At 45.5% G+C, this 26870-nt stretch overlaps 1 protein-coding gene across 1 annotated transcript in view; it reads right to left on the bottom strand.

Moving 5' to 3' along the window:
- The window catches only part of foxp2 (forkhead box P2), a 90098-nt gene continuing 63228 nt past the window's right edge, over positions 1-26870 (bottom strand). Inside the window, exons 7-18 of the mRNA XM_079184058.1 lie at positions 25899-26076; positions 24237-24540; positions 22208-22312; positions 15991-16078; positions 14087-14170; positions 10300-10510; positions 9162-9265; positions 8855-8956; positions 6258-6379; positions 5911-5980; positions 4626-4951; positions 1-428 (exon numbers count right to left, since the gene is read on the bottom strand). Coding sequence (XP_079040184.1) covers positions 284-428; positions 4626-4951; positions 5911-5980; positions 6258-6379; positions 8855-8956; positions 9162-9265; positions 10300-10510; positions 14087-14170; positions 15991-16078; positions 22208-22312; positions 24237-24540; positions 25899-26076 — 1839 coding nt within the window. The 3' untranslated portion in view covers positions 1-283. The remainder of the gene's footprint in view (positions 429-4625; positions 4952-5910; positions 5981-6257; positions 6380-8854; positions 8957-9161; positions 9266-10299; positions 10511-14086; positions 14171-15990; positions 16079-22207; positions 22313-24236; positions 24541-25898; positions 26077-26870) is intronic.

The following is a 26870-nucleotide window of genomic DNA, read 5'->3' as shown; positions in this document are numbered from 1 at the left end:
CTACGCCTTGTCTAATGAAATAGGTCTCAAAGAGTTAATTCTAATCAGACATCTCATGCCTGTCATGTGTGGGGATCCCAAAGGGCTGCAACAAAGAGTTCCTTCGGACCGGTCTCCATCCGGATTGCATGCTCAATAAATAGTCCCAGTGGTGAGAGAGACAAAGAGAGAGTCAGCTGTGGTTGCTTGGACTGTGGAGTGGTTTGTAGTCTTGCAGAAGGTTTGTGTGAGAGAAACAGTGCGGCTGGGTGAAGGGAAATGTTGACCAAAAACTGTATCCTAGTCACTCCAGGTCGTCTGATAAGTTCCCTTCCTCCAGCTCCCGGTCATCGTCCAGCTCTGGACTGTGATTGGCTGTCGTCACCAGTGACATCGGACAGTCGTCTTCGTCCATGTTAAGTGGCTCCTCCTTCACGTGAATGGGAAGCCTATTGACACAAGCACATCGACGAGAAATGTTTAGAGTTTCACATGTTTGACGGGACATTTTCTGCAGCCGATAGCACTTGTTTGACCTCATTGATGTCATTTTGAATTACCTGCTAAATGTACAGCTGTTAGCAGTTAAGAGAGCAAGAAAATAAAATAAAAGCTAATTATTACCGTTATAGATAATATTATTTAAAAGCGAGAAAGGGTTTCTGGTCATTAAGCCCCTTTTTCTGCACATGGAATACACGACGTGGTGTTCAGCTCACAGAAAAATAGTTTGTTGTATCAGAAAACAGGCAGATAACAGCCATTACATGCATCATCTAGTGAAAGTAACAACCGTGTTGTTTGCGAGACACTAATTCGACATGATGCCTCACGTCTACTGTAAGTAAGCGCATGAAAATTGCATGAAAAACATGGCCCCTGTAAGGCCGATAAGCTGTGATGTTCCAGACATGTTTGGCATTTAAAAGTTTACTGATGACACCAGGTTGAAATACATGAAAAAGGAAAAAAAGGAGGGGGGGAAAAAAAAACAGGCCACATGATAAATAATGGAGAATTTCTCATCCCTAAGCCCCCTGGAGCAAAGGCAGAGGAGAGGCTTTTTTATCTAGTTAATAGAAAGCGCAGCCACTCGTTAATATGCAGGGGCTGTGCATGTCGCTCCTCAAGAGGAAAAACCGGCAGCTAGGTTCTGCCATTAATCAACTTCAGCCCCGGCAGTTGGCTCGGACACCATGATACATGTTTTTAACTCTAAATGGATGAATATCTTTAGCCACTGTCAATAAGCGCTGGGCAGGGAGCAGCAGCGGCGCCGCGAGCAGGACGCCGCTCCCCTCAGAACAACAGAGGAGTGGGCGGAAAAAAAAAAGTGTTGGGCGAGTAAAAAGAATAATAATGCTGTCACACACAAACAAGGCATAACATGATCTGGGGGCCCTGGATGGGGAGAGGGGTTTGTGCCACGATGATAAATCTGACAAAACCTAATTATTTCTGACGCATCGGATGCATCAGAAAATCCCCCTAGACTATGAAAGAGGGGAGTGGAGAGAGAGGGAGACTTATCAAGTGGTGGTGCGTTAGGACGCGTCTCATAGCCTCTCTCTCCTGGGTTGCCTTCATCAGTGGAAGGGGGGGGGGGGGGGGGGGGGGGTTTGAATTTGAAGAGAATTTTAAAAAGGTACAGATGACTTTAATATTCAAACCAAACACTGTAAATTAATATTCTGATGTGGTGGGATGAAAAGAAGAGGCTGATCTTAGCGGGATGCAAGCGGAGCGATGAATATTTCTGTTTCTGCCCCTCAGATTCATGGAGGCAGCGAGAGGAAAAACACACACACACAAACAGAAACACTGTGACCTGACACTACCGGGCCGACTGAATGAAAAGACTCATTTTTATTACGGAGTAAATTCAATTCTGTCGTGGTTTTGTGAAATACAGTAAAATCCAACTGTACTCATTTTTGTTCTTTTATGTAAATCTATAGACTAAATAATGAAACATTTGATATAAAAATCCAGACACATTGAAATATACTGCAAATATTTGTATAACGATAAAATCGCATAAAGGTACATTTTAAGACTTTAATTCCCTTTATTCAGGATTCATGAGCAGCATGTTGTACCTAAACTCTTTATTATTATGTTTTATAATAAAGGGTTTATAATACAGTATAACATGATTGTACCAACTAGAAGGGCATTTTTGATTATTATTGTATTGTATTGTCATCCATTGTATTTATTCACCACCCTCAAATTATGGGTGCCCACAGGAGGAGTTAAAGTCGTCAACAAATACTTTAATAAAACACGAATCCGTTTACTACCACGTCATAGTGTGCTATACACCATTTATTAACGTTTCTATACCGCGTACCAAAGATCTCCTCTGTTATTCGAATATGCAGCTCATAAGCTGTTTGTGTGGCTTTGAAGAAAAATATGCAGGACCATATTCACAGGCCTGAGCTTTCTGACACTTTATTAAAATATGTGGATGAGCCATTTAGTACTTAATGGCTGGCTGCCATTACTGAGTCGCTCAGGAGTAAACGCTGGACTTTGCGGCGTAATAAATACGCCGTGCTCTGCGTTTGTGTGTGCGTGCTTTCGAGATGCCTGCTCTCACATCAATTGGAGATTAGCACCAGCAATCATGCAGAGGTATGTCAGGGATGCAAATAAGGTCATTAGTCCACGGGCCTAATGGTAGGTTGGGGGACAGGAGAGGTGGTGTGTGTGTGTGGGGGACGGGGGACGGGGGACGGGACGAGACGAGGGGAGTGGGGGCATTAAAGGGAGGCTGTGAGGACTGAGGGGGCCAACGAAAGATATTCATAACACCTCACTGTGATTCATTAGCTAACACCAAACAATTTGATGTGACAGCACAAGACGCGGCCGATGAAATAGAGTGATATTACATAGATTTGATTTGCTTTTATTGGACTCCAGCCGGAAGTTTGGTTTCCAGGAACCAACGCTCTACTCCGGTCATTCTCATTTCGTGTGGAGTTGCTAATGCGCTCACGCTGATTTTACAGTTGCAGAGTCTCTCCTGGTATACAGCACTTCTTTTAAGCTTCACCCCTTAGGGTCTACATGAGTGTATTGCACACGCATACACACAAGCGCAAACACACGCACACACACAGCATGGCCTGGGGCGATCTGGTTTGCGGTTAAGCAGAGAGCATTAACCTTCAGACGTTGCGGGGAAGGAGAGGTTTGTCTAATTGTTGGACTGACTTGGTTGTGCTGAGGAGTCCTCTCCTGAGAAAGGCCTTCAAGGTGATGTGCTATTTAGTTTAGTGCTACAAGCCACTCCATTATTTAAACAACATCCTGGAAAAGCCAGTCATGGAAAACACATTTCTTCCATTTTGAGGTTGTCGTGGCTGTGTAAAGGCAGGCGGTGATGGAGGGAGGGGAGGGAGGGGAGGGATGGATGGATGAATGCATCTCATCCTCCACAGCCACTCATGTCAGTGTCAAGGCAGCGTGGCCAGAGAGAAGAGAGAGCAAGCAAGAAAGAGAAAGTCAACGCTGTCCGGTTACTAAAAGTTAAATGACCTGGGGGAGTGGTAACACTGGGATTCTGTCTCGAGCCGGGCAGATTTGCTCCACTTAACACCCCATTTCAGAGAGGGGTAAACACGTCCAAATAGATTAACGTATAGATGTCTGGTAGGGCTAACCAAACACTTTTCTTTCTGTTCTCACAGACACACTCGGAGAGAGAGAGGGGCATGCAGCCTGAGTGCACCCTTTATCCATTACAGAAGTGGTTAGCTAATGTCGCCCGACTTTGCAACATGGGCTTTGACGGACAGTGGATGAGAATCATTAATGTGCGATTTCTGTTTGTTGTCACGTGTGCCTTCGTGAGCGTGTGCGTTTCCCTGCATGTCTGCTTTCGCCACAGCTCAGGTTGTTTCAGACATTTCCTGAAACTCACATGAGATTCATTTTTTTTAAAAACACTCTCTTTCTCTCTCAGCTCCATTAAAACAGAGATGGGGGGGGGGGGGGGGGGGGAAAGGAGAGATTTTTAAAGTAATTACACTATAATATTAATAGGAACAGTCCTGCATAAAATATAGCAGCTAAAACCCTATAATGCAGACGGTGGTGTAATTAAAGATGAATGTGTAATAGAGCCTATTTATAGAGTTAGAACCAACTGTTATCCCAAACGTCAGGCTCACCTCAGGTATTAGCACAATGCCATTAAAATAAAACCAAAGCAGAGACAGAGAGAGAAGTCTGATACGATAGATACTGGGAACTGAACCTTGCCCCCGGGTCATGGCATACTGAAGAACATACTGGTACTGTGGGTTAAATATCAAGCAATTAAACTAACAAAGGGCACAAGGACAGCGAGTGTAGGAGTGGAGGTGGGTGGTTGAACACGTGCTTGCGTTCTCAAATAGGTCCTCGTAAAGAAATGTAGGATGTGTGACACAATTATCTCAAGAAGGGATTCTGGGTTAAAGGATAATGATGGTTTACATTCTTATTCTCACTTGACTACTGTTTTTTTTTTATAGTAATCAAATGAACACCAATACATTGTTTGAAAGAAATAAAATAAAAACAGTAGTTATCTTTTGCATTCATGCTTGGATGGGAGTATCGGTTGCGGGAGTAATCGGTTTGGAACTCACATGTGTACTGGTGGGGAGTATCCGGGGCTGCCGTGTCCGTTGGTGTCCAGGTGGTCGAGTGAGCCGTTGTAACCATCGTGGGCAGAGTGCAACAGGTTGGGGGGGCTGCCGCTCAGCATACCTGGGGGGCTGCCACCCAGCAGCCCGTGCGGACTCCCGCCCAGCATTCCGTGCGGACTCCCGCCCAGCAGTCCGGGTGGACTCAAGCCCGTCAGGATGGACGGATCTCCGCCCAGGAGGCCGTGGCAGCTGCCTCCCATCGGGCCGTTGGAGCCGCTGTTCATGAGGCCGGGGGTCCCCAGCAGGGAGGTCTCAGCCAGGGCAGCCTGCAGGAGGGAGGGGAATGGAGAAGGAATATTTGAGGATTCGAGTTTGGAGGAAGATGGAGGAAGGATAATGTGGGCGTAGCCATGTCAGAAGGGGTGAGAGAGTTCAAAAGCGTAAAGGGTCGGAGGCAGGTGAGGCGTGTGGAGGGAGAGAGGGGAAGCATAAAGATCAGCTAGAGAGAATGGTAAGATTTAACAGAGTAATTATTAAAACGCAGTTGTCTCATGCTCAAGTTGTTCTACTCTGTTGCTGGCTTATTTCCCCCCCCATGTGACACCTTGCTGACAACTACCTCCCCACCAGCTGCCATTCATATGCCCTTGTGTGGTGTGGCTATTAAAAAAACTCCCCCAAAACCTTACCTCAAAATAATAAAAGCTCCTGACACTTTCGCCTGCTGCGCATTAAAGTTATATACAGTGATTACATTTTTAAAGTTTTTGCCATGAGCACCTCGTCCGGCGTACCCTGTGAAGCCAAATCATTTATGACAGCTTAGATAAATATTAATGCACATGCCCTTGCATTTGCACATGCCACTATCAATCTAGGGGGTGGCTGCCACAGCAAAAAGAAGGGGAAAAAAGGACAGAAAGAAAGAGGGGGGAGGGGGGGGGGGAGTTGCTTCCTGATTCGACCACAGGGTGGCCTTCTGAGTCTGACGGTGTACAGGAAGAAGAGAGGAGGAGGAGGAGAGAGAAAGACAGAGAGAGAGAGAGAGGAAGGTGTAAGAGAAGAGATACAGAAACACAGAGAAAGAGAAAGAGGCAGAAACCTGAGAATAAGGACAAAAAGAACTGGCTTTCTCTTATGTGTGTGTGTGTGTCCTAATGTGGAGCCCTATTGTTCACGGCAACCATGCTCATTAAGTCACACATTCGGTCAATCAGTCGGGCGGTAGTCGTGCCTGTCAGTCAAACAAACAGGCAGCTGGTGAGTCTGAGCTTTTGGTTCATACCTGTAAGCTGGCGTTTAGTGCACTTCCATAGCCAAGACTGGAGGGCAGGTTCTTGACAAGTGATGGGCTTCTGGATACATTCAAACAAAAAAAAGGAAATGAGTTCAACCTGTAACTTGCCTTGTTCGTAATAACGTCATGGAAATATATCAAATATGAGTAACTAAAGAACAAATGGCACAGCAGAAAGACTAGTCCATATCATTAAGAAGTAAGAAATAACTGGACAGAAAAGGAGACGGAGAGAGGGGGAGCTTCCGAGAGGAGGACTGAATTTGGGCGCTCTGATCCTCTACATGTCGTTGACCTTCAGATCTAGATCTAAGGAGAGGTGACAGGATTCGTACCCTGTGATCTTCTGCGACCTGCGTTTCTGGTACTCCATCTCGTCTACCGTCCACACCGCCCCCTTCACGTTCTCCACGCGCACGAAGCACTTGTGCAGACTGAGGTTGTGGCGAACGGCGTTCTGCAGAGAGACAGGACACACGGGTCAGAGGGATGAGGTAAAAAACGAGTCGCATTCATTCACTAACCATCAAGAAGAAAAAAAAAAAAGAAGGCTTGGAAATTGATTTTTTTCTTCTTGCATTTTGAAGAAATTCTTAACATTCACGCACCATTGATTTAATTAGTAAAAATTGAGTGAGAGCGAATGCTCTTACAAGTCCTGCACACAGTACATATCAATCAGAGTAAGTAGGCTAAAAGGAGGTAATCAGCATAGCGAATGGCTTATGGTGGTGACAGAAGTGGTAATGCCGGCCTTGATAATGGTGATGTCAGTAACCCTTTCTGCTCCAGAAAAGCATTTCTCTTAATGGACACATCGCTTAAAAGATGACAGTATTGCAAGAAAAAAAGACAAGTCATCAGGAGGCCCTTGTGTCAGTGTGTGTGTGTGTGTTTGAAAGAGAGTGTGTGGGCCTGAAAGAATAAGGAGGATTAAGGTGAACTGTGTCTGACATCTATACGTCCAAATATTCTCCGTGTGGTGTCACACCGGGTGTTGAATGCATGCTTAAATGACACTTCACCTCTCAAATGTATTATGAAACGCTGTGTTTGAATTAAAGCGGCATAAATCTTTCACACAATAAACCAGTAAGGTGTTTTCATTAATTACAAAAGAAGGAAAACCTATTGAAAAAAGCCCTCTTAAATTAATATGACCATAAGGCCATAATTAAAACATGCATCAGACTCTACAAATAATAACCTTGGCTTTAATATCCCTGGCTATCATATTTATCATCTGCCTTAGCTCGGTGTGTACTGCTCTTTCCCTAAGAAAAAGGGGACTAAAAAAAAAAAAAAAAACGAAGAAAAAAAAAAACTCATAAGCAGATCTCGCATCTGACCTGAAAATCCCAGGATTTGATTGATCTTAATGCCCATGGCTCTGAATATGATAATTTTAATATTAATGAGCAAATGAGCAGTTTTATTATGCATGCTATATAGTTAGAACTAATAAGCTTCTGGGTGAGAGGAAAAGAGAGAGAGAGAGAGGACAGGGGGGGGTCGTTCTTTTGAGCTGTTGAGACCAAGCTAAGATATTAAACTACCTTTCATTTCAGTATTTCTTTTCTTCTTCTCTCTTTTTTAAAAAACAACAAATTTTGTCCGTTCATCAAATGACGCTGATCATCCCACTAATGCTTACAAAGGGAATTGTGGAGATGTGGATGTAAATAGATCACCTTGGTTTTTGTGCGAGTCAGGAGACGAGAGATGTCTCATGTCATTGTGATATCATTGCTATTTTATCACGAGAACAGAGGAGCTTTTTTTTTCCCTCAGGAAAGCAAGGAAAACAAAACCCCACATTTGGAGATGGTGTGCAGCAAACAACAGCCACAAAAAACCTCTGAGAACATATCTTGTCACAACATTACGACGCGGCAAAACATGGCGCGCACTGTACCTAACAAACTGGAAAAAAAGGGCACCGATCTTTTTGCATGCCCTCCTGAATTGGTGATCACACGCCCATGTGCTCATTTGCATCCCAAATCCAAATTAATTCACTTTGCTAAATCTAGTGCTGCGGCGCCACGTCCTGCATACTGATGAGCGGCTGGTCGGGTTTTCCCTCCAGTCCTCCGTTCAGCCACAAAGGCTAAAGGCGGCTAACGAATGACGCGCAGGGGCCACGGGGACAAAACACTGACGCCTCGGCGAAGGCTTTCTTTATCAGCAGGCAGACACACTTCTGGTTAAAACATGTGCTGCGGGAAAGACTTTTTTTATTATCTTTGTGGAGGAAGACAGGAGAATAAAGTTGTAGGGACAGATATACAAATGGGCCCTTTGTGTGGGTAAATAAGGAGTGCTGCCTCCATGACAGGCCAATTCTCACTTCCCTCCCTGTCTTTAGTTCCACATGAAAACACCCTTAAACCCACTCTCAGACACAGTTCATGTGTTTGTGTACATGTGAGTTCCCGTGAGTCGTGCATCTTTGGCCCACACCCCTTCACATAGCCGAGAGCTGGTTAACAGGCAAACAGCCATCTTTCTTACTAATTCACCAATGATATGCGGGAGAAGGTGGTTTCAGGACTAGGAGGTGGGGTGTCTCTCTTAACAAAAGGTGCTGATGATGGAGTGGCTGCTGTATAATTAGTGCATCACAGCGCTCTCCTCTCGACGCCGAGCCTCCGCTATTAATTGCACCCAAATTAGGAAAACGATAGCTAAGGCAGAACAATTCCTTCAGCTGTCATCGCCAAGCAGAGAAGGCGGAATGAAGGGAACAAATAAATAAGAGGAACAATGGCCTCTATTCAAGAGAGAGGTGAGGAAGAAGGGGAGAGGGGTATTAATCGCTCGGGCGCTGGGTAAATATGTGCCTTCTTAAGGTTCGGTTTTTGACTTGAGCGGGAGGAAGACGAGTGAAAGGGCATAGCGAAGGTGGAGGTGGAGGGTACATTGGGGTTACCTTCCAAGTTGCAGCATTGCGTCTGAAGTAGGCGAACGTGCGTGTGAACCAGCTGTAGATTTCATTAAGCGTTAACTGCATGTCGGCAGAGTCCATGATAGCCTGAAATGAGATGACATCAAATAATGGTTTACTAACGAGACCACGTAACTGACGCGCACACACACACACACACACACACACACACACACACACACACACACACACACACACACACACACACACCAACGGATTGAGAAAGCTGCCATGATTCATGCAGCAATTAATTTTAATCTAATCAGGCAAAGTTAATTTATTTCCCACTCACCTGTCTTATGAGGGTTGCATAAGTAAATGGCGGTCTGACATCTGCGTTCTTATAAAACTCGTAGTTTGGGGCAATCTCTGGAAAAATAAATACTGTGTCACCACCTGAAATAATTGGGTAAAATGTTAGTCCTTTAGGTATTGAATTTACTCAAGGTTACATCAAATTAAAAGGGGGGGAGAGAGAAAGGGGAGGAGGGGGAGAAAAAGAGGGTAGGGTGGGAGGGGGGGGGTTAGAGGGGGCACATCAAATCAGCATTTTCTATGTCTAACAAAATGCATTTTTAATTAATCTCTCTCGTGAGAGATCTTAAACACGCATACGTCCATAAAATGAGATCCGTGTAGTTAGTTAGGGTGAAGTTGAATAATTTATACGTCTCCACACTAAACACAGAGAGAGTAAATATAAACATCAAAGACGGACCGTTTAAAATGCTAAGCTTAATACACGGAATGTCTTAATGTAATAAATATTGTATTTTTCCACCATTATTTGAACTTAATTAACATTCATGTAATATTTATGCACAGAGGAAGTTCTTGTCTATTTACATATAGAGTGATTAAACACAGGCTTGCTTTTATAAACCCACCAGACGTCTCACATTGCTAAGACCAACAAGCCCATGTGGTTGTGTGTGTTTATGTCAGTGTACGTGTGTGTGTGTGTGTGTGTGTGAGCGAGTGTACATGCATGTCTATGTGTGCAAAAAAAAAAAAAGCACTGCAACGCAATTATGGGTTGAGTACTATTAATAGTGCAGTGTTCAGGGTTGAGGTAATTTGCAATTTTCTATGTCATTATATTATAATAGAAATTCCTTTTAAAAATGGAAAAAACAAGTGTTCAAGTCAACAAATTCTGAATTGAAATTTTAATCAAATTCAGGAACAGAATGAGAATTTGAGCTAAATTAACATCTAATAGGCCCATGTGTCTGTGTGTTTGTCTCAGCGTCGGGCTCAATTCACATATTCAAGCAATTTAGGATTTCACAACACAAAACCTTTATATTGTTATGTTCTAAGGATTCACATGCAATCCAGCATATTGTCAAACTTTGCTTGACGGTGAACTTTCTGCCCCGTGTGATCATATTTCTGTGTCGTGTTCAGTGCCGAGTAGTTGGTCCTACCTGACGACAGAGGCATGGAGTATTTGTCCGAGTGGCGTCTGCGCAAGGCTCCCATACTGGGGATGTTTGCTCCTCCCAGTATCGATGGCACCTGGGGCATGGCGGCCATGGGTGTGATCGGTGCTGTGGGCGTGGTGGGTGTCTGAGGTAAGTTGGGGGGCGATGCTGAGGGCAAGTTCTTGGACATGGTGACGCTGGACACCAAGTTGAGCTGGGGGTTGGAGGAAGATAAAGCGCGGGCGGAGGGTGAGAACGAGACAGATGCAAGCAGCAGGGAGAGAGAGAGAGAGAGAGAGAGAGAGAGGGAGAGAGAGGGAGGGAGACAGAGAGAGGGTGGCATTATTTCGTGGTTTCTCTGACAGAGCAGAGTGTCTGCTCTCCTCCTCTCTAACACAGCTGTGTTTCCACTAACAAGGCTCGTGGAGAGGAGCCAGCCCATCTCCACTAATTACAACCACCAAATTGTATCATAAGAATTCTAATTAGAGCATGCTGTTCAAGATTATCCAACGATCAGCCTCCGTGTTATCCCGGCCCCATCTCTCTTTATCTCTCTATTTATCACTCCCTCCCTCCCTCTCTATCTCCCCCACTACAATCACCCATACTCCTTCCACACCGGAGCAATGAGCTGGTGAAACCTTGCGCGCTACAAAAGGGTTATCCGAGCCAGGTGCAGAACCACCACCCCAACTCGTGACATCATGTTGTACTTTGGTAGGAAGTTGCTGTTGCGGCGCCGTTGTCGTAGATATTGGCAGCGACTCTGAGCCCACTCGGCCAAAGATCCTGCTCTTACAATTGGAACCAGTAAACGGATTGTGTGGCGAGAGAGAGAGTGTAATAACCGTGCTGCTGGATAAACCCGGTTGATTGCTCATTCATACGAGACTAAATCTGATAAAACATCATCAACAACACAACTGGAAGTCATTAATACAGTTATAGTCGATGTTCCCCCCCCCCCCCCCTAGTCCAGTGAGACTTCCAGTTCACGAGGAAGTATAACAATTAGTAGAGGTTCATGTTCTTTCTCTAAGGTGGAAAAAAAAAAAAAAGACACTTTTAACAAAAGAATCTTTGTCTCCTCCACTCCTTCAACATCAGGGACCAGAGAGTGTTCGTCACCTCTGGCACGGATGCCAACCGGGCTCGGTAATCGTCCGGCTTTTTCCACCACTTTTGCCGCCCGCTACCCAAATCTCATGTGAGTGGCTCTAACCGACTGGAAAATTCCTAACTGACCTTTTAGTCTCTGCGCTAATTTAGTTGGAATGGTAATGACATCGTTACATATTCAGACCAAATTGCCTTAATTGTGAGTCTACAAGTGGAATGCATTCGATGCGAGAGTTTGAATTAAAAGCGACTTGAAAGAAGGAAGGGAATGGGGGGGGGGGGGGGGGGGGGGGGGGGGGGGGGCGAAGGCGCGGAGAGATGGAGGAGCGAGGCTGAGGAGAAGGTATCGGCGGTCATTTGTGGCATGTGTTGATAAATACGATGAAATGTCAAGTTTGAGAGACTCCAGTGGATGTGTGAGCGTTTTTCAGATGATAATTATATGCCCACTTAGCTGTAATGAGCTGCTACACAATGAGCTGGGACCAGGGCTGGCTGCATATATATATACAGGCCTCGGCTGAGTACAGTTGAGAAAAGTATAAACATCTATTTGTGAAAGTTTTTGATTTGTACCGTTTTTATTCCCAGTTATCGGACCTTTACCATCTTTATGTCCTTTGGCCTTATTCTCATTTTATCTGCCTCGTTTGGTTTTCCTTCCTGTTGTGAAGCACTTTGTAACACCGTTAAGAGTGCTACATGAATAAAGTGTATTAATATAGTATATAAGTAATATAAGTATTATGAATACATCTCAGAATCAGAATCAGAATCAGAACCGTTTATTAGCCAGAGTATGTTTCACATACAAGGAATGTGTCACGGCGGGTGGTGCAGAACATTAGACAATAACATTAAACAGTAACACAATAGGTCAGAATGTATATACACAGCCAATTCTCAAAAACATCGACCTAAACAATAACTACAGCCATGTACCGGAAGAAAACTACTAATTATGGTCAGTCTTTTTCGGTTAACTATGTTTTTTTGTTCTGACAGACACACACACACCACACATACTTGACCACTAACATTAATTTATTAATATTAAGGATGTAATGTGCAGATGGCCATTAACTTCATAGTGGTTGAGGGAGAGAGAGAGAGAGAGAGAGAGAGAGAGAGAGAGAGAGAGAGAGAGATTATTATTCACAACTTGCAGCCTTGCTAACTTTGATTCTCATCCATCCATGGCATGGCCAAAAGGTAGCATTTAATGAAGTGTGATTCAGAGAATAAATGGGGTCATATTGGAGACAGTGCGCCGGTGTCTTGTATTCGTCTGGCATTGGTTGTTTCGTGAGCTTCACTAATGAAAAAATCGGACTTATAACACACGACTACTCATATTTATCAAATGTCTCAGCTGTTTCTATCCTGCACCCTGTGATTCTCACCGGGCGTAAATCCATGCTGTCATTTGAAATCCGACAACCATCTCTCTTTTGTTATGTCTGTTCACTTGTGCTACACACACACACACACACACACATGCATGTTGTTCGCCGCGCCAAATCTTCATCTTAAAAAGCGGGGGAGCCTTAAAACTGAGGACTTAACTGTTCGTTTAAGAATTCTGTCTGAATTGCCCCCACCATCAAATGCAATTAGCCGCTCTTTCATGTGTGCTTTATGTAATGCAATACTTCATTAGCATCATTCATTCATATTCAGGCGTGGATTATAGGCTGCAAATTCTTTATTGGGCGAGGATGGAACCAAGCTGCTGGAGTTTTGAAGATTAAAAAAAAAAAGCTACAGAGAGAGAGAGAGAGAGAGAGAGAGAGAGAGAGAGAGAGAGAGAGAGAGAGAGAGAGAGAGAGAGAGAGAGAGCGAGAGATTGAATAATAAAAAGGGAGTTTGATTCCTGATGGAATTATGGGATAATTATGCTATCTTGTGATTATCTACATTCTCTGATGAGAGGTGATGAGGAAAATTATTCTATTGAAAGTAGGCACTTACTAAGCAGCAGAAACACGCTAACAATGTTTTGCTCTGAAGTATTTAAAAAAAACGCCTAAAACTGGAAAGAAATACTGTTTGCTCAAATGTATCATCTTATTAAATTCAAATGCCGGTTGGGAGAAATGTATTCATAATCATTCCATCTAGAAGTAAAAGGCGAGAGAAAGAAAACGCAGAATGACATCTTTTTACTTCTTCTAGGACCCCTTTCACAATTTTGGACTTTTTTTCTTTTTTTTTTAATGCAACCAATTTCAGCAGCACTGCTGGTATTTATGTCAACACCACACCATCTTCTCCACTCGGCTGTAATTTACAGGTGTTTGTTGTTAAAATGACATAGCTTCTCCTCTCTCATTCCGTTTTGGAGTGCTACCGCGGCCACCGAGCCAAACAGTCATCAGCATCCAACAGGTTGTTTTGGCTATTATATCCATCACAAAGAAATGACCCTGTATTTTAGACGAGGACTCCACTGCCATCTAATACACTTGCAAACTCTATTGTCCTCTCACGGGCGCACAATACCCAATATGAAGCAGATAGAACTTTGTATCACAAATCCCATTCCCCCCCCCCCCTTTCATCTTCTGTCGCTCACACAACCGCCGCGTGGTTAAACTGTTCATTTTCTGTGCGGGGGCCTCATTCACAGCCAAGTCTGTTAACGGTGGCCAGAGCAATATGCACTCACTGGTTTGGGAGATGACTTGGGTTCCGAGGGCCGCATGTGCAAGTGGGCCATCATCGCCTGAAGACGCTCACGTTCTTTAGAAAGCTGTTAAGAGAGAAGAAGAAGAGAGTACATTAGAGGAGATTAGAGGAGAGGAGAGGAATAGAAAGAAGGACGAGAATAAATAACATGAGGCGTAGCATTGGGGTGGTAGACAGAAAGAAGACGTTTCATATAAACCGAGCGAGAAAGAGTTCTGCCGGGGATGTAAGGAGAACAAGAGGTCGGGGGGGAAAGGGTGTAGACAGGTCAGGCCAAACAAATAGCATTTCATCTTTTTGTCAATAGCAAAAATTTAGGTCAGCGAGACTCTGACAGTAACAAGCTAGTTGGGCCATAAATTAGGTGGTGCTGAGTGTCTGCTCAAAGTCCTGTGGACACTGTTAGGGGGATGGAGCGCAGCCAGCCGCTGCTGAGAGGTGAAGGGGTCTTCCAAACAGGGTGCCAGGCGGCCCCGCCTCCCCGGTCCAGTTAGTGGCCCCGGCCATCGCCTATCATCAATCTAATTCACAGGGAGTGACAGGGACTGGACCAAGTGAAAGGCTCAACCCCCCCCACACACCCTTAACACACACACACACACACACACACACACACACACACACACACACACACACACACACACACACACACACACACACACACACACACACACACACACACACAGAGGAACCAAACACACGGAGAAACACACATGCGAGTAGGCGTGCACACACACAGAGGTGCACACACAGACGGAGCTGGGCCTCATTACTAGTGACGGCTCTCGTGGAAAAAAAAAGAGGAAGAGAGGGATGGTGGGAGTAAGGAATGAAAGAAAAAGGGGGGAAAGAGAAGAGACAGGACAAGACAACACAAGTGCACTGTAATTGGTCACACTGTAGAGCACAAGCTTCAATAGATTTGTGTTTCAATGACAAAAAAAACAGAAAATGAAATAAAATCACATAAATCCTTTTTTTTCGACTCCTTTTTTTTTTGACAGGCCAACAGAATCGATTTACTTTTAAGACCGGATGCCGAACAATTAAATATAAACTGTTTATCACACCGGAAAACAAGTGTGCGGTTGAGGAAACGCTTGGCTTTACTAGGAAGAGAACACAAGTTCCAAATGGATTCTCTTTAGAACGTAAACCCTTTTACCATTCAATTATTAAGCACTGAACTCATTTTAATGATAACAACTTTATATCTGACCCAAAATACGCTACCGTGCACAGCACGATGGCCCGGTTTCAACTGGCAGACTGAATATTTTCCAGCTGGCACTTTGTTTGAGCCGAGTTTAAAAACATACGTGTCTATTTGTTTCTAAAGGAAGGGGAGCGGTTGTCGGCGGTGCTGAGTAATAATGTCGCTCAATCAGCGCTCTCATTATCTAGCCAGCATGACTTCTTAATAAGGTCACGCTCCACCTACTGAAAATAGTTCCCTCCTTTTGAGCTTTCTTCAGGTGCAAAGTGCAGTTAATTAACACAGCAGACCGGGAGAGATGCGCCTCGCTATTAATTGGAAAGAGAAAAAAAAAGAAAGCAGAGAAAATAAAGCACACGCTTAATTCAATTAAAACAGCCATAATGGCTTTGGTTGTAAGGCCTGAGGATTCCTTTGTTTAGTGGCTTTGTTGAATTCAGCAGGTCCTGCTTGTCGGGAAGTATTAAGCAGACCACAGTATGGCCTTTCTCTCACTCGCATAACTTTCGAAACATTTGTTTTGACTGGATGATATGTGACTTAAATGAGAAATGAGTTCACTGTATAGTAGAACGGGACAATGGCAAACATGTGACGATACATATAGCTTTGTTCCAAATCTGCACTGAGGTGTGTTTTCGCTCTGTGTTACTCGACAGGAAACTTACTTGTATTTCCAGCTGCTGTACGACTTGCATTTGGACTCTACACTGGGCCGTGCTCCGATCATCGAGGGCGTGTTCACTGTTTAAATGCCTGGAGGTGGAGAGAGGGACAGACACAGAGAAAGAGAGAGAAAGAAAGAAAATTAAAATCTATCAAACATGTCAAAGCTAGCAGAAGACAGCAAACTCCATTCATTTTCACCATGATCCAAATGGCGGAGGATGATAATTACAGTATCAACTTCACCACTGTTTTGTTTTAATGATAATATTTCTATACTGGGACAATTATCTATAGGCTACTGTTAGGAACCATTGTTCCACTCTGAAATGAGGTAATTAGAAGCAACATGACGGTGTGTGTGGTGCCATGTTTTACATGACAATGGGCCCGTGCCAGTTGAGAATGGCTAACTTCAGCGCCACCCTGAGCGCCGCTTTCCGCAGAGAATAAAAGATGCTTGCCCAGCAGAACGACTTTGTCTCCTTCGTTTACCGAAAACAATACACACAATTTAACGCCGGCAACATTTGACACACAAAAGCAGCTCTTCCCACTGAAGGTGCATTATCCAGCAGCAGACATATTAAACGTATCTGGTGTGTTCGCCTCATTAAAAGGGAAAAAGGCAGCCAGACAGCCATAACAGTCAATGAGGGTTTTTCTTTTTTTTTTTTTGTCTTGATTGGATTTCGTCTGTAGGAAACAAAAGAGCCTCGCCATTAAGATAGACCTTTATTCCCCGGTAAAGCACACATATGCACACACAAGCGAGCGCGCAAATATGGGGCGAAAAGGGGTTTCTAAAGTGTTGTGATGCTGGGTAATGAGCCTCTATCTAAATGATCATTGGTGACAAACTCACAAAGCAAGCTTTGAGGAGGCATGCTTATGAAATGCCAGAGCTGCCACTTTATCTCCAGTAATTATAGGTTAGCTTGCAGACCCTTCAATGATCATTTACAGCGCTGCCTCCAGTGCATTAGAGGGAGTACAAAATCTCTCTCTCTCCCTGGCGTTCGCTTTATCTAAGAACACACACACACACACTCGCTTACATTATCACGAACTTGCGCAAACACTGATTGGCACACACACACACACACACTGATACAGAAACACACACTCGCACCACATACTCCTCGATTCTCTTCCACACCCCTCACTTCTTGTTTATCTGCAATGTGCAAAACAAGAACTCATTGAGCCGGATTCTCTTGGCCTGCCAATCAAAAGCTGAATAGAACATTTGTAATCACAATCGCGCTGTACCTTTCAATTACACTGCACACATTTAAAAGCATTCCATCTCATCCCCGCTTATACTTTTGTCACCGTTTCAGGTCGAATGCTCGGAATTTTTTTTTTTCATTATAAATCAAGAATGAGGTAGCATTAAAAAAAAAAAAGAAAAGAAAGGAGGGGCTGGGGAGTGGGATGGATGAGAGATAGCGGCAGAGAGGGGAGGGACGAACTGGTGGATTTCTCCAGCCCTGTGCCTAATTGCTGTTTCAGAATGCGCATGCAAAAAGGGAGCATTACATTAATCATTTAATCACGTCCCTCGCAGGATGAGGGAACTAATGTTGCAAATACCCTTTTCATTTCACTGCCCATAATGCTATCTTATGCACTTGATGTATGGCGTGTGTCATGAATTACAGCTGCTTCAAAAGCACAGAGCGGTCTGCTCGCTGTCCCTGAAGATACCTCATTACAAAAAAAAAAGGGAGAGGGGGGGGGGGGGGATCTTTATTAAGTTTGCCTCTCATCGACAAGCTGCTTGTTTTTCTCACATTTTGTCAACGTGTGTGTGTGTGTTTGCGTGTGATCGCGATAAGGCCTCTCGACGGTGCTCCAGCTAGTTATTTACTTCCACACACACACACACACACACACACACACACCTTCCACCGCTGGCCAGTTAGCAAGGCGATTACAGCCGGATTACTACATGCATTTATGAAATATTCAAATGGCGGTGTGTCCTACTGTGCATTAATAATGCCGCACAAAGACAAAAAAGAGAGGGAGGGGGGGGGGGGTGGGCAGACAGAAAACATTAATGAAAGGATGCCTTATTTACTGAAACTTTGTGTTATTTTATCTCCCTCCAACCCATCACTCTTGTATGATTTTTTTGCTCCACTTATACGAACAATGTCAGTACACTGTGGCTCTGATCCTCGCTGCCTTTTGGTTGCTGGTCCTGTAATTATTATCACATCTAAATAATTTGTAGGTGAAAACAAACAAAAGTTGCATGAGGAAATAGAAAAACAAAAGAGTCAAAGTGACTCATAACTAACTGTAGCATCCAGGTGTAATCTGTTAAACCTAGAGGTCGAGGGCTCACTGTCAGGCCTGGCTGGCTCCTGTTTATGTTGACAGTTTAGAGGAACATCGATTTCTGCCTTGAAGAGGGAATTACTCGTGTGATGAAGAGACCATGTGTGAACAGGGAAGAAAGGGATGGAGATGGAGACTGAGGGATGTAGCAAAGGTAGAGAACTCAGAGCAAATAAAGAGACAAAGAGAGTGATAAATAGAGAGTGTGTGTGGGGGGGGGGAGAGGTGAGACACAGACGTTGATAACGATTTCTTTTTCCTTTTTTTTTATTGGATGCTGCAGTTTCTCTCCTCGCTTAAGAGAAGGGAACAAAACATCTCAAAGGTTTTCCCCCACAGCTGTGCATATGAATATGTATAGGCCATCAACGTCCACTCAGGGCCCAATAATAAATCTACTCAAGCCAGCACATATTGATGATACACTTTTTCTAATTGTCTGTGTGTATCATCAGGGGCTATAGGCCCAGTAGAGAACAGCAAGTTAGGCCCCCAAACTGTCTACAGTGCACGTGACACACAAACACACACCAATACCAAATTCAAACTAATGCATACACACTCATATGTAACTACACACACATTGCACACCTACTGGCATGCATAAACAAGAGCATATACACCCACACACACACATGAACACACACACACACACACACACTCCCCATGGTGGTGGTGCATAAGTAATGCCCTCCGTTTTAAAGGTCTTGTCACAGTGCAGCAGACATGTGGAGGGGTAGAGGGGAGCTCAGCTATCCAGGGGCCAGGGGCCTGCCTGCCTGCCTCCACAGTGTGTGTGTGTGTGTACATTACATTGAGACGGATACACTTGGCTACAGCCTTGTGGGTTTAATTAGCAGTGGGTTACAGACACCGTGGTTCGCGTTAGCGGCCGAGCTTGCCATTTTAACATGGAGCCGGCATTCCTGCCAGTAATAAGGAGGGCAGATGGGTGACAGAGAGTGGAAGAGTTAAGCGTGTGTGTGTGTGGGAGCAATTATCTGTTTATGTCTGGATAAGATTGTATTTTATTGAGGTGGGAGGATATTGATATCCAAGGTGAAAGGCCAAAAAAAAAGAGGGGGGACACGACATGTATGTGTTGAAGAAGAAAAACAACAATCTGGATGTGATCAACAAGTTTTGGGTTTTTTAAGCTTAGAGAAGCTTGAAAACAGGAGTGATTTATATCAATACGTGTAGTAGTCGTTACATAAGCTGCAGTAAGTAAGTAGAAGGTTTTGTACAGGCATGGCTTTATACAGATATGTAAAATGGTGCAGATGAAGTGGCTTAATGTTCAAGCATTAATTGCATTCTCTATTTTCTGTGTCTCCCATAAAGGCGCACAAATAGCTCCAGCACATGCACTAATAGTATTCATGTTTCACCCTCTGTATTTCTTCTGTTTCTAACGCAAATACACACACACACACACACACAAAACCCCCAACACCCACCACTCAAGAAACATTCCCAAGCAATATTATTTCATTTTGAACTTCAGAGAGCTAATTCAGGGTGCCAGCCACCTCGCGGCTACCTTTTCCAGGTGAGAACACTTAAAAGCACACTGAAGAGCTATTAAATGCTGATCCTGACAAGTTTCCTCATGCAACAAAACAACGGATGACTAAACGTGTCACCGCCGCTGAGCTGAGCTCCTACAGCGAGCTACGAGACGCCAGCTTGACTTGGGCACCCCCCTCCCCTCCCTCCCCTCCCCTCCCTCCCCGCACACACAACTACCAACATCTAAACTGTCATCTAAATCTGACACCCGCTTTATGTAACCCCGTTTAAACTCTGCCTGCGTGTGTGTGTGAGTGTGTGTGTGTGTGTAGCCGACTGGCATCTCCGGAAACATAAAAGGACTCCCTCTGACACCGACAATCACTGCTCCAAGGCACGCCACTGAGCAGCCATCTTTGTTCTGATGACGAGTCTGCCTTCTTTGTTGGTGCCTGTTTTCATGTGCTGGCTGGGTTACAGTATAGAGCCAGCCTCTGACTTGCAGGGATGTGTGTGTGTAGGTGTGTGTGTGTGTGTGTGGGGGGGGGGGGGGGTTGGGGGAGCTGAACCAAGACACTGTTCTGTTTTGTAGCAGCCAATGTTCTGGCAAGCGTTCTTACAAAACCGTCTGCCAACCTGTGCTCTCTCGCTTTAAAGTTTGAAATCTACCCGTTTTCTCTCTGTCTGCATCTCTCGCTCGCTCAGTTTGCCTTTACAACCGTGCATCCTTTTTGCACTGGCTTACCAGCTTACCGGATTCACAGGCACATCGCTTTATACAGTGCGTCTCAGCCCCTCGCCTAAACAACCATGCTAAGCTACCTAGACGCAGTATCCTCAGCGCACACAGACTTAGGTTCTGTTTCGCGCGTGAACAGAGCGCACGGTGCGGAGGGACAGCCGGATGTCTTCTTTAAGTAAGTGTACTGAGGTGATAGGACAAGAAATCAGAAAACCTGCTAATCTGACACAGGCTTGCCTCCTCACACACTCACGTTTGTTCCCAAGCTGCAAGGCAAAGTCTTCTACCTGGACTTGTGGACGTGTGGTCCAGGTTGGACGATGCCGTGCACACAGCCAACTGGCTTTTCATAAGCATGGCTTCTAAAATTATACTAGCTGGATGTGCTGCGTTCCCTGAAGAAAACGGATTTTGGCATTGACTTGTGACAGATTTTCCAAAGGGGATAAGCAAACACACTTGTCAGGCAATAGTTGGGGATATACTGTATATATATTCACCTCTGATTCATTTAAATCCATCACTGTTATTGTTCCTTTGAGTGTGCTGTATGTGTTGATAGAGTGTGAAAATGCAGCTTAGCGTCATGTCTGGCTGCGTCTTTCAAAATACTGGTAAACACTAGTTTTTTATTAGAGTCACGTCGTTTCACAGATACACCTTTTAGCTATAATTTAGAAGCTGCTGTAGAATTAGTGAAAGCCTGACCTAAATCCTGCAGCGGCTCCCCCATGGGTGGACTAGTTTTATTGTATCAGTACATTTCTTTTTTTTAGCTTTCTGCAACTTATTACAGTCACTACTGTAGAGAAATGCATAATTTGGAAAATACGCCCGAACAATGTCCTGATTTCAATAGTTTATGCGAATTCACATGGACATTTACAGCCCGTGAAAAACACTCGCCAGATCGTTATTTCACAGTTAATTACAAATCTAATTAGAATATTCAAATTAAAGCTTTCCCTTTCTTTTCTTCTCTGTGTGGGAGCAGGGAGCCAGGGAAAGAGTGATAGTGTGTAAGAGTGAGAGAGAGAGAGAGAGGGAGGGAGAGAGAGAGAGAGAGAGGTTCTTGGTGAGTGGCAATGTGATAACCTGTAATCGGCAGTGCTGCAAACACCTTCTTCCTTTGATGTCCCCCCACTAACATCCTGGCAACAAAGCCGGCCAATTACAAATGAGCTAATTAACTAAATTGTTGATGGAGCATGAAGAGTTAATTCGCTCTGGCGCCTGCACCATGACAACAGTGAATGGGGGCCTTTGTTGTGGAGGTAAGTGTGCGGCCGTGCGAGTTGCCATTAGCTTTTGACGCTTTTTCACAAACCTATCAGGCCCTTCCACGCCAGGAAGGAGATTTGTTATGGATCAGAGTTGGGGTGCATCCTGCACTGCTCGAGCTGAACCCTGTCAACCGGCTGTCTGGAAGGTCAAAATGCGCTCTTTGAAAGGCGGTGATGCTTTCTTTGTCAGGCCACTCTGTAGCCACAGAAAGGTGGTGTGGTGTGGTGTGGTGTGGAGGTGGGGGGGGAGGTAACTTATGTGTGTTCCACAATAAAATAGATACTAGCTTCATGTACAGACACCAAAGAAATGTCACTGCAGTACGCTCTTACTTCAAAAACTGTCCGAAGTCCTCGCAGATGTTCTCGCAGCCGGGCCACTTACACACACCGTGACCGTACAGGGGGTGGGTCCCTCCACTTTCTTCATGTAGTGAACTGAAGCAAAAGACAAGAGAGAAAACAAGAAATGAGCCGACAGGAAAGCAAAAAAGAAGGAGAAGAAGAGGGAGGCAGGTTCAGGGGAGTGAGGAGGAGAGGGTAGCATCGAGTCCATGACAGCATCTGCAAAGGCTTGAGGAGTTCTGTGCACGTCAGGTGACAATCAACAAGAAAGGGGTCAAACAGGTCAGTTCGGCCAGAGTGAAAGAGAAACATACAAATATATTGGCCGATTAAAATGGGACACCTTTGAACACTCGGATGTGAGAAATAATACAGTGTGTCATCTCCAATCAGTCAAAAAGACCACTATAGGCTACTCCATTAACTGAGAGGCAGCGTAGGCTAGTGTGTGAGCTAACATCCCCGATGGGAATCTAGAAGGATCTGCAGCTCCGTCTCCACCACAGCCACCATCCCATCTTGTAAAGCCATTACGGGGAGGAGGAGGAGGAGGAGGAGGAGGGGCGGACGCTTTCAAGTAAACATTAAAAATCCAGACAAGCCATATAATTTTCATCAGGAGATTAATACTCTGTGTAACTTATGTTCTTTGAGGACAGTGGGGGCAGGGGTGCTCCGGCGTTTTTCAAATGGCACCCAAATAAGTTACGACCCTGCCTAGACAGCACATCCTATTAAAGATGACAGTTTAACCTTTAGGCTTGGCACTGGTGTGTGCGTCTGTCTGTGTGAAAATGGGAACGAGAGTGTGTTGCGCTGCGCGCAGTTTGTGTGCGTTTGTCTGCTTGTTGGTTAGGCCTGTGCATGTATGCGTGTGGTCCACCACTATGTGCCTGCGTGCCTTTGTGTGGCCCAAGAATATGTGTGTGTGTGTGTGTGTGTTAGTGCTGGCAGAGCTCACACTATGTTTTACAGAGGGGCTTTCCCCACATCGATCCGTGGCATGTTAGTAAGCAGTGCTCCTGACAATACTCCTTGTTCGATCATTATGAGACACCACACACCCCTCGGGACAGAGGCAGATAAAACGTCTTTTTTTTTTCTCTCTCTTCTTCTCCCTTCTTCCCTCTCTTCTCATCCCCTCCCTACCTCTGTCTTTCCCTCTGTCGTCCTACTAAAGGTATCTTTTTCAAGCCTCCTTTTAGTGGTGCTGGAGAGATAGCATCTACTTTAAACCAATTACACAGCACTTCCACCTCCAGTGTGAGTCTCTACCCAGCATCCACACAGGAACACACGCACACTGCTACCCTAAGTCCTTATTATAATATCGCCCAAGAAAAGCCTTTGAATAATGCATGGGCCAGATAGGCAGATATGTGAACAGTCAGTGTTTTGGTGCTGGGTGCATTTATAAAAGACGCCATCACAAGGATAAACATCCTGGAAACGCCACTCAAGGCATCACGTATTCTGTTTACATGACAAGCAAGCAAAGAAGGTAATTTTCAAAAGAGAGAAGAAAAAAAAAAGAAAGAGAGAAAGCACTAAATACTTAATGTACAAGGAGGTTACCTTGTCTTGCCTGCCAGAGAGGCTTGTTGTAAGAGCGCCTGCCTGCCTGCCTGCATGGCTTCCTCTCCCCGCGTTTGATATCTGTGTGCAAGCTAAGTGCGTTCAATGGCACACGTGCTCCCCTGGGAGAACAAGGCTGTTACCTTTTTAATATTACCAAGACACTAATAAACTATTGAACAAACAAACAAAACATCGTGTTTCCCCCCGTTGCGACAATGCTGTTGTTTTAAACGAAGACAAATACTCTGGATGGGAGTGCGGCGTTCTGATGTGTTCCTGCGTTGAATCATGGCACAGGAGAAAGAAAAACAAGCTTGTGTGACGGGTAGCAAACAAGCCGCTGCAAACTTTTCATCTTCTCTGCTTTCGTTCCTTGGTGCTGCATCGAAAAGGTGGGGGTGGGGGTGAGGTGTTGGGGGTGATATTTCAAATGCTTTACCTCTCTCGCTCCCTTTCCCGTTCCCGTTCCCTCTCTCTTCTGTGGTTGAGGGCGGGGGACTGTCCGTTGGCAATGGAATGGTGAGATATGGGCGGCGATGCTTTGGCGGGATTGGAGGAGGAGGTAGTTGAGGAGGAGTTGTTGGTGGAGAGGTCTAAGCCGCCGCCACCCCCGCCGCTGCCAGAGCCACTGTTGCTGTGTTTGATGCCGTTGTCCTCCATGGCGTGACCGCCGCCGCCGCCGCCGCCGCCGCCGCCGGTCACATCCTTCCACAACTGCTGGAGCTCTGCTGGGCTCAGGCCAGCTAGAAGGATTGAGACGGGGACAGGAGACAAGACAGGGAAGGACAGAGAGGAGAGCAGGAGGAGAGGAGAGGAAAAAGGGGTTGAGAAAAGAGATAATTCAAATCAAATGTATACAGTTTTGTATCAATACGGCTGCTCAACTAAAGAGACAAAAGCTAAAGCCTAAACTCTGCAAACTTTATCCAACAGCCATAAAAGTTGCATAAAGCTGCTTGGCTCACGGCCTTGCCCTCAGTGAGACTATCATCCGACGCTGCTTCACTGCAGACCTGCATTTGAACTCACACTGCACTGCTCAATGAACCCGAGTGTGTTCTTCTTCTTCTCTGCCCCCTGTAAGTCATGATTTAAACCTGTTGACCGATCACTCACGTAGTCCTCAGTGTCAAAGATGTGTGTGTGTGTTTTTCAACGAGGAAGAACTACAAAACCTCGATTGCAATGAGTGTGTGCGCGTGTTTATCTGAGATAAACCAGCTTTGCCCAACCGCTTGTTTTCAGCTTGGGAACTAATCAGGCAATATTCACTTACTTTGATTTCCTTCTAACACCCCTCCGCCTGTTGTTTTCTCTCAGCGCCATTTTGCCGGTAAACAACAAACATAGGTGTTTACTTGGCTCAGCAGAAGAAAATGGAGCCTGCTCTCCCCTCTCTCTCTCTCTCTCTCTCTCTCTCTCTCTCTCTCTCTGTCCTTTTATTATTTCTCCTCTCCCTGGCTCTCAGTGAAGGCAGTAAACAACAACAACAACAACAACAACAACAACAACCGGGGAAAGGAAGGAGGGGGCTGGGGAGCGGGGGAATAGAAACAGAGATGGGAAAAACAACAAACACAAACATAGGCAGAGCAGAGCTGAGAGAGGAACAGAAGTAGACAAAGAAAGCCACAATCAGACAAGAAGAGAGAGAGAGAGAGAGAGAGAGAGAGATAGGAAGAATGGAAGACTAAACAAAACGATCATGTGGAGAGTTAGGGACAAAGTGGATGGTAGAAGAGCATACCAATGAGGGGCAAGCAGACATACAGACATACTTAGAGATAACGCAGGGGGGACTCAGGTGCATACCAATGAGAAAAAACAAAAACAGGAATGATGGAAAGACAGAAGAGGAACGGGACAGACGGGGAGACGCAAGATGGAAATCTGACAGGAGGAAGGGACGATGACGTGAAAAGAAGCAGAAACTTACACCTGCAGGCTAAACACAGGAAGCATGTGACCACCACTGTTGCAAGTCACATGCTCCAGACTACAACACGACTACTTTCCCTCCTCCCTCTTCCTCCCCACTGCCTCTTCTCTCTCCCACGGCCCTCCCTCCCTCCCTCCCTTCCGGTCCTCCTCTTCCTCTTACCTGGCTGGGGCAGGGTTTGTCCGGGAAGGGCGGCTTGGCCGGGAGCGGGCCCGGGCAGCGACAGCAGGCCCTGCCGCTGCATGTTGAGCAGGTGCTGCTGCTGCTGGAGCTGCTGCATCTGCAGGAGCTGCTGCTGGAAGACGAGCTGCTGGGCGGCCAGCTGCTGCTGCTGCTGCTGTTGCTATAGAGAGGAGGAGGAGGAGGAGGAGGAGGAGGAGGAGGAGGAGGAGGAGGAGGAGGAGGAGGAGGAGGAGGAGAGGAGCAAGAGAGGAGCGAAGAGAAGAGGAGGAGGGAGGGGAAAATTACAGACAAATTAACAACTGACTAGTGGGAGAGGAGAGAGAAGACGGAGCGGTGTTTGCGCTGTGCGTGGAGAGAGTCTGCGCTCACTCGCCTCTGCCGTGACCTTAGCTATACCTCTCTGCCTTCACTTCTGTCTCTCCGCACGCTCTCCCTCTCTGTTTGTGCTCACTTAGTCTTCCCTCCAGTTTGTTGCGCTGTACCACGGTGTTGTTGCCTTCTCCTCTCTTTGTGTGCCCATGTCTGTGAGCACACACACACACACACACACACACACACACACGCACACAAACAGACTGATGTACCAGCTCTCAAGCCCATCAGTGTATGTGGCTTGTGATTGTGTATGATACTAAGCCTCTGGTATAATCCCCCATCCCACAACCCCCCTCCAACACCCATGATAGTTAATTGTCTCGCCTTCACTGATGGTCTGTTACAGCTTATGTGGCCAGAGGGAGCTGGCAGAATGAGAGATTTACAGCATCACATGCGTGTGAATGCACAGACACAAGTGCAAACACACACGCATGCACACACATCGCCCAACCCCCCCCCCCCCCCCCACACACACACACACACACACACACACTTCCTCCCCCGTTCAAGCTCTCCTCGCTGCCTCACAGAGTTGTTTATCGCTGGGCCAGACAGCCAATTGCGTAAGCCCCG

This window comes from Pholis gunnellus (assembly GCF_910591455.1).
Source record: "Pholis gunnellus genome assembly, chromosome: 22".
Lineage (NCBI taxonomy): Eukaryota > Metazoa > Chordata > Actinopteri > Perciformes > Pholidae > Pholis > Pholis gunnellus.
The sequence above is the reverse complement of the archived record's forward strand: the minus strand, read 5'-3'. Positions and strand labels throughout refer to the sequence as shown.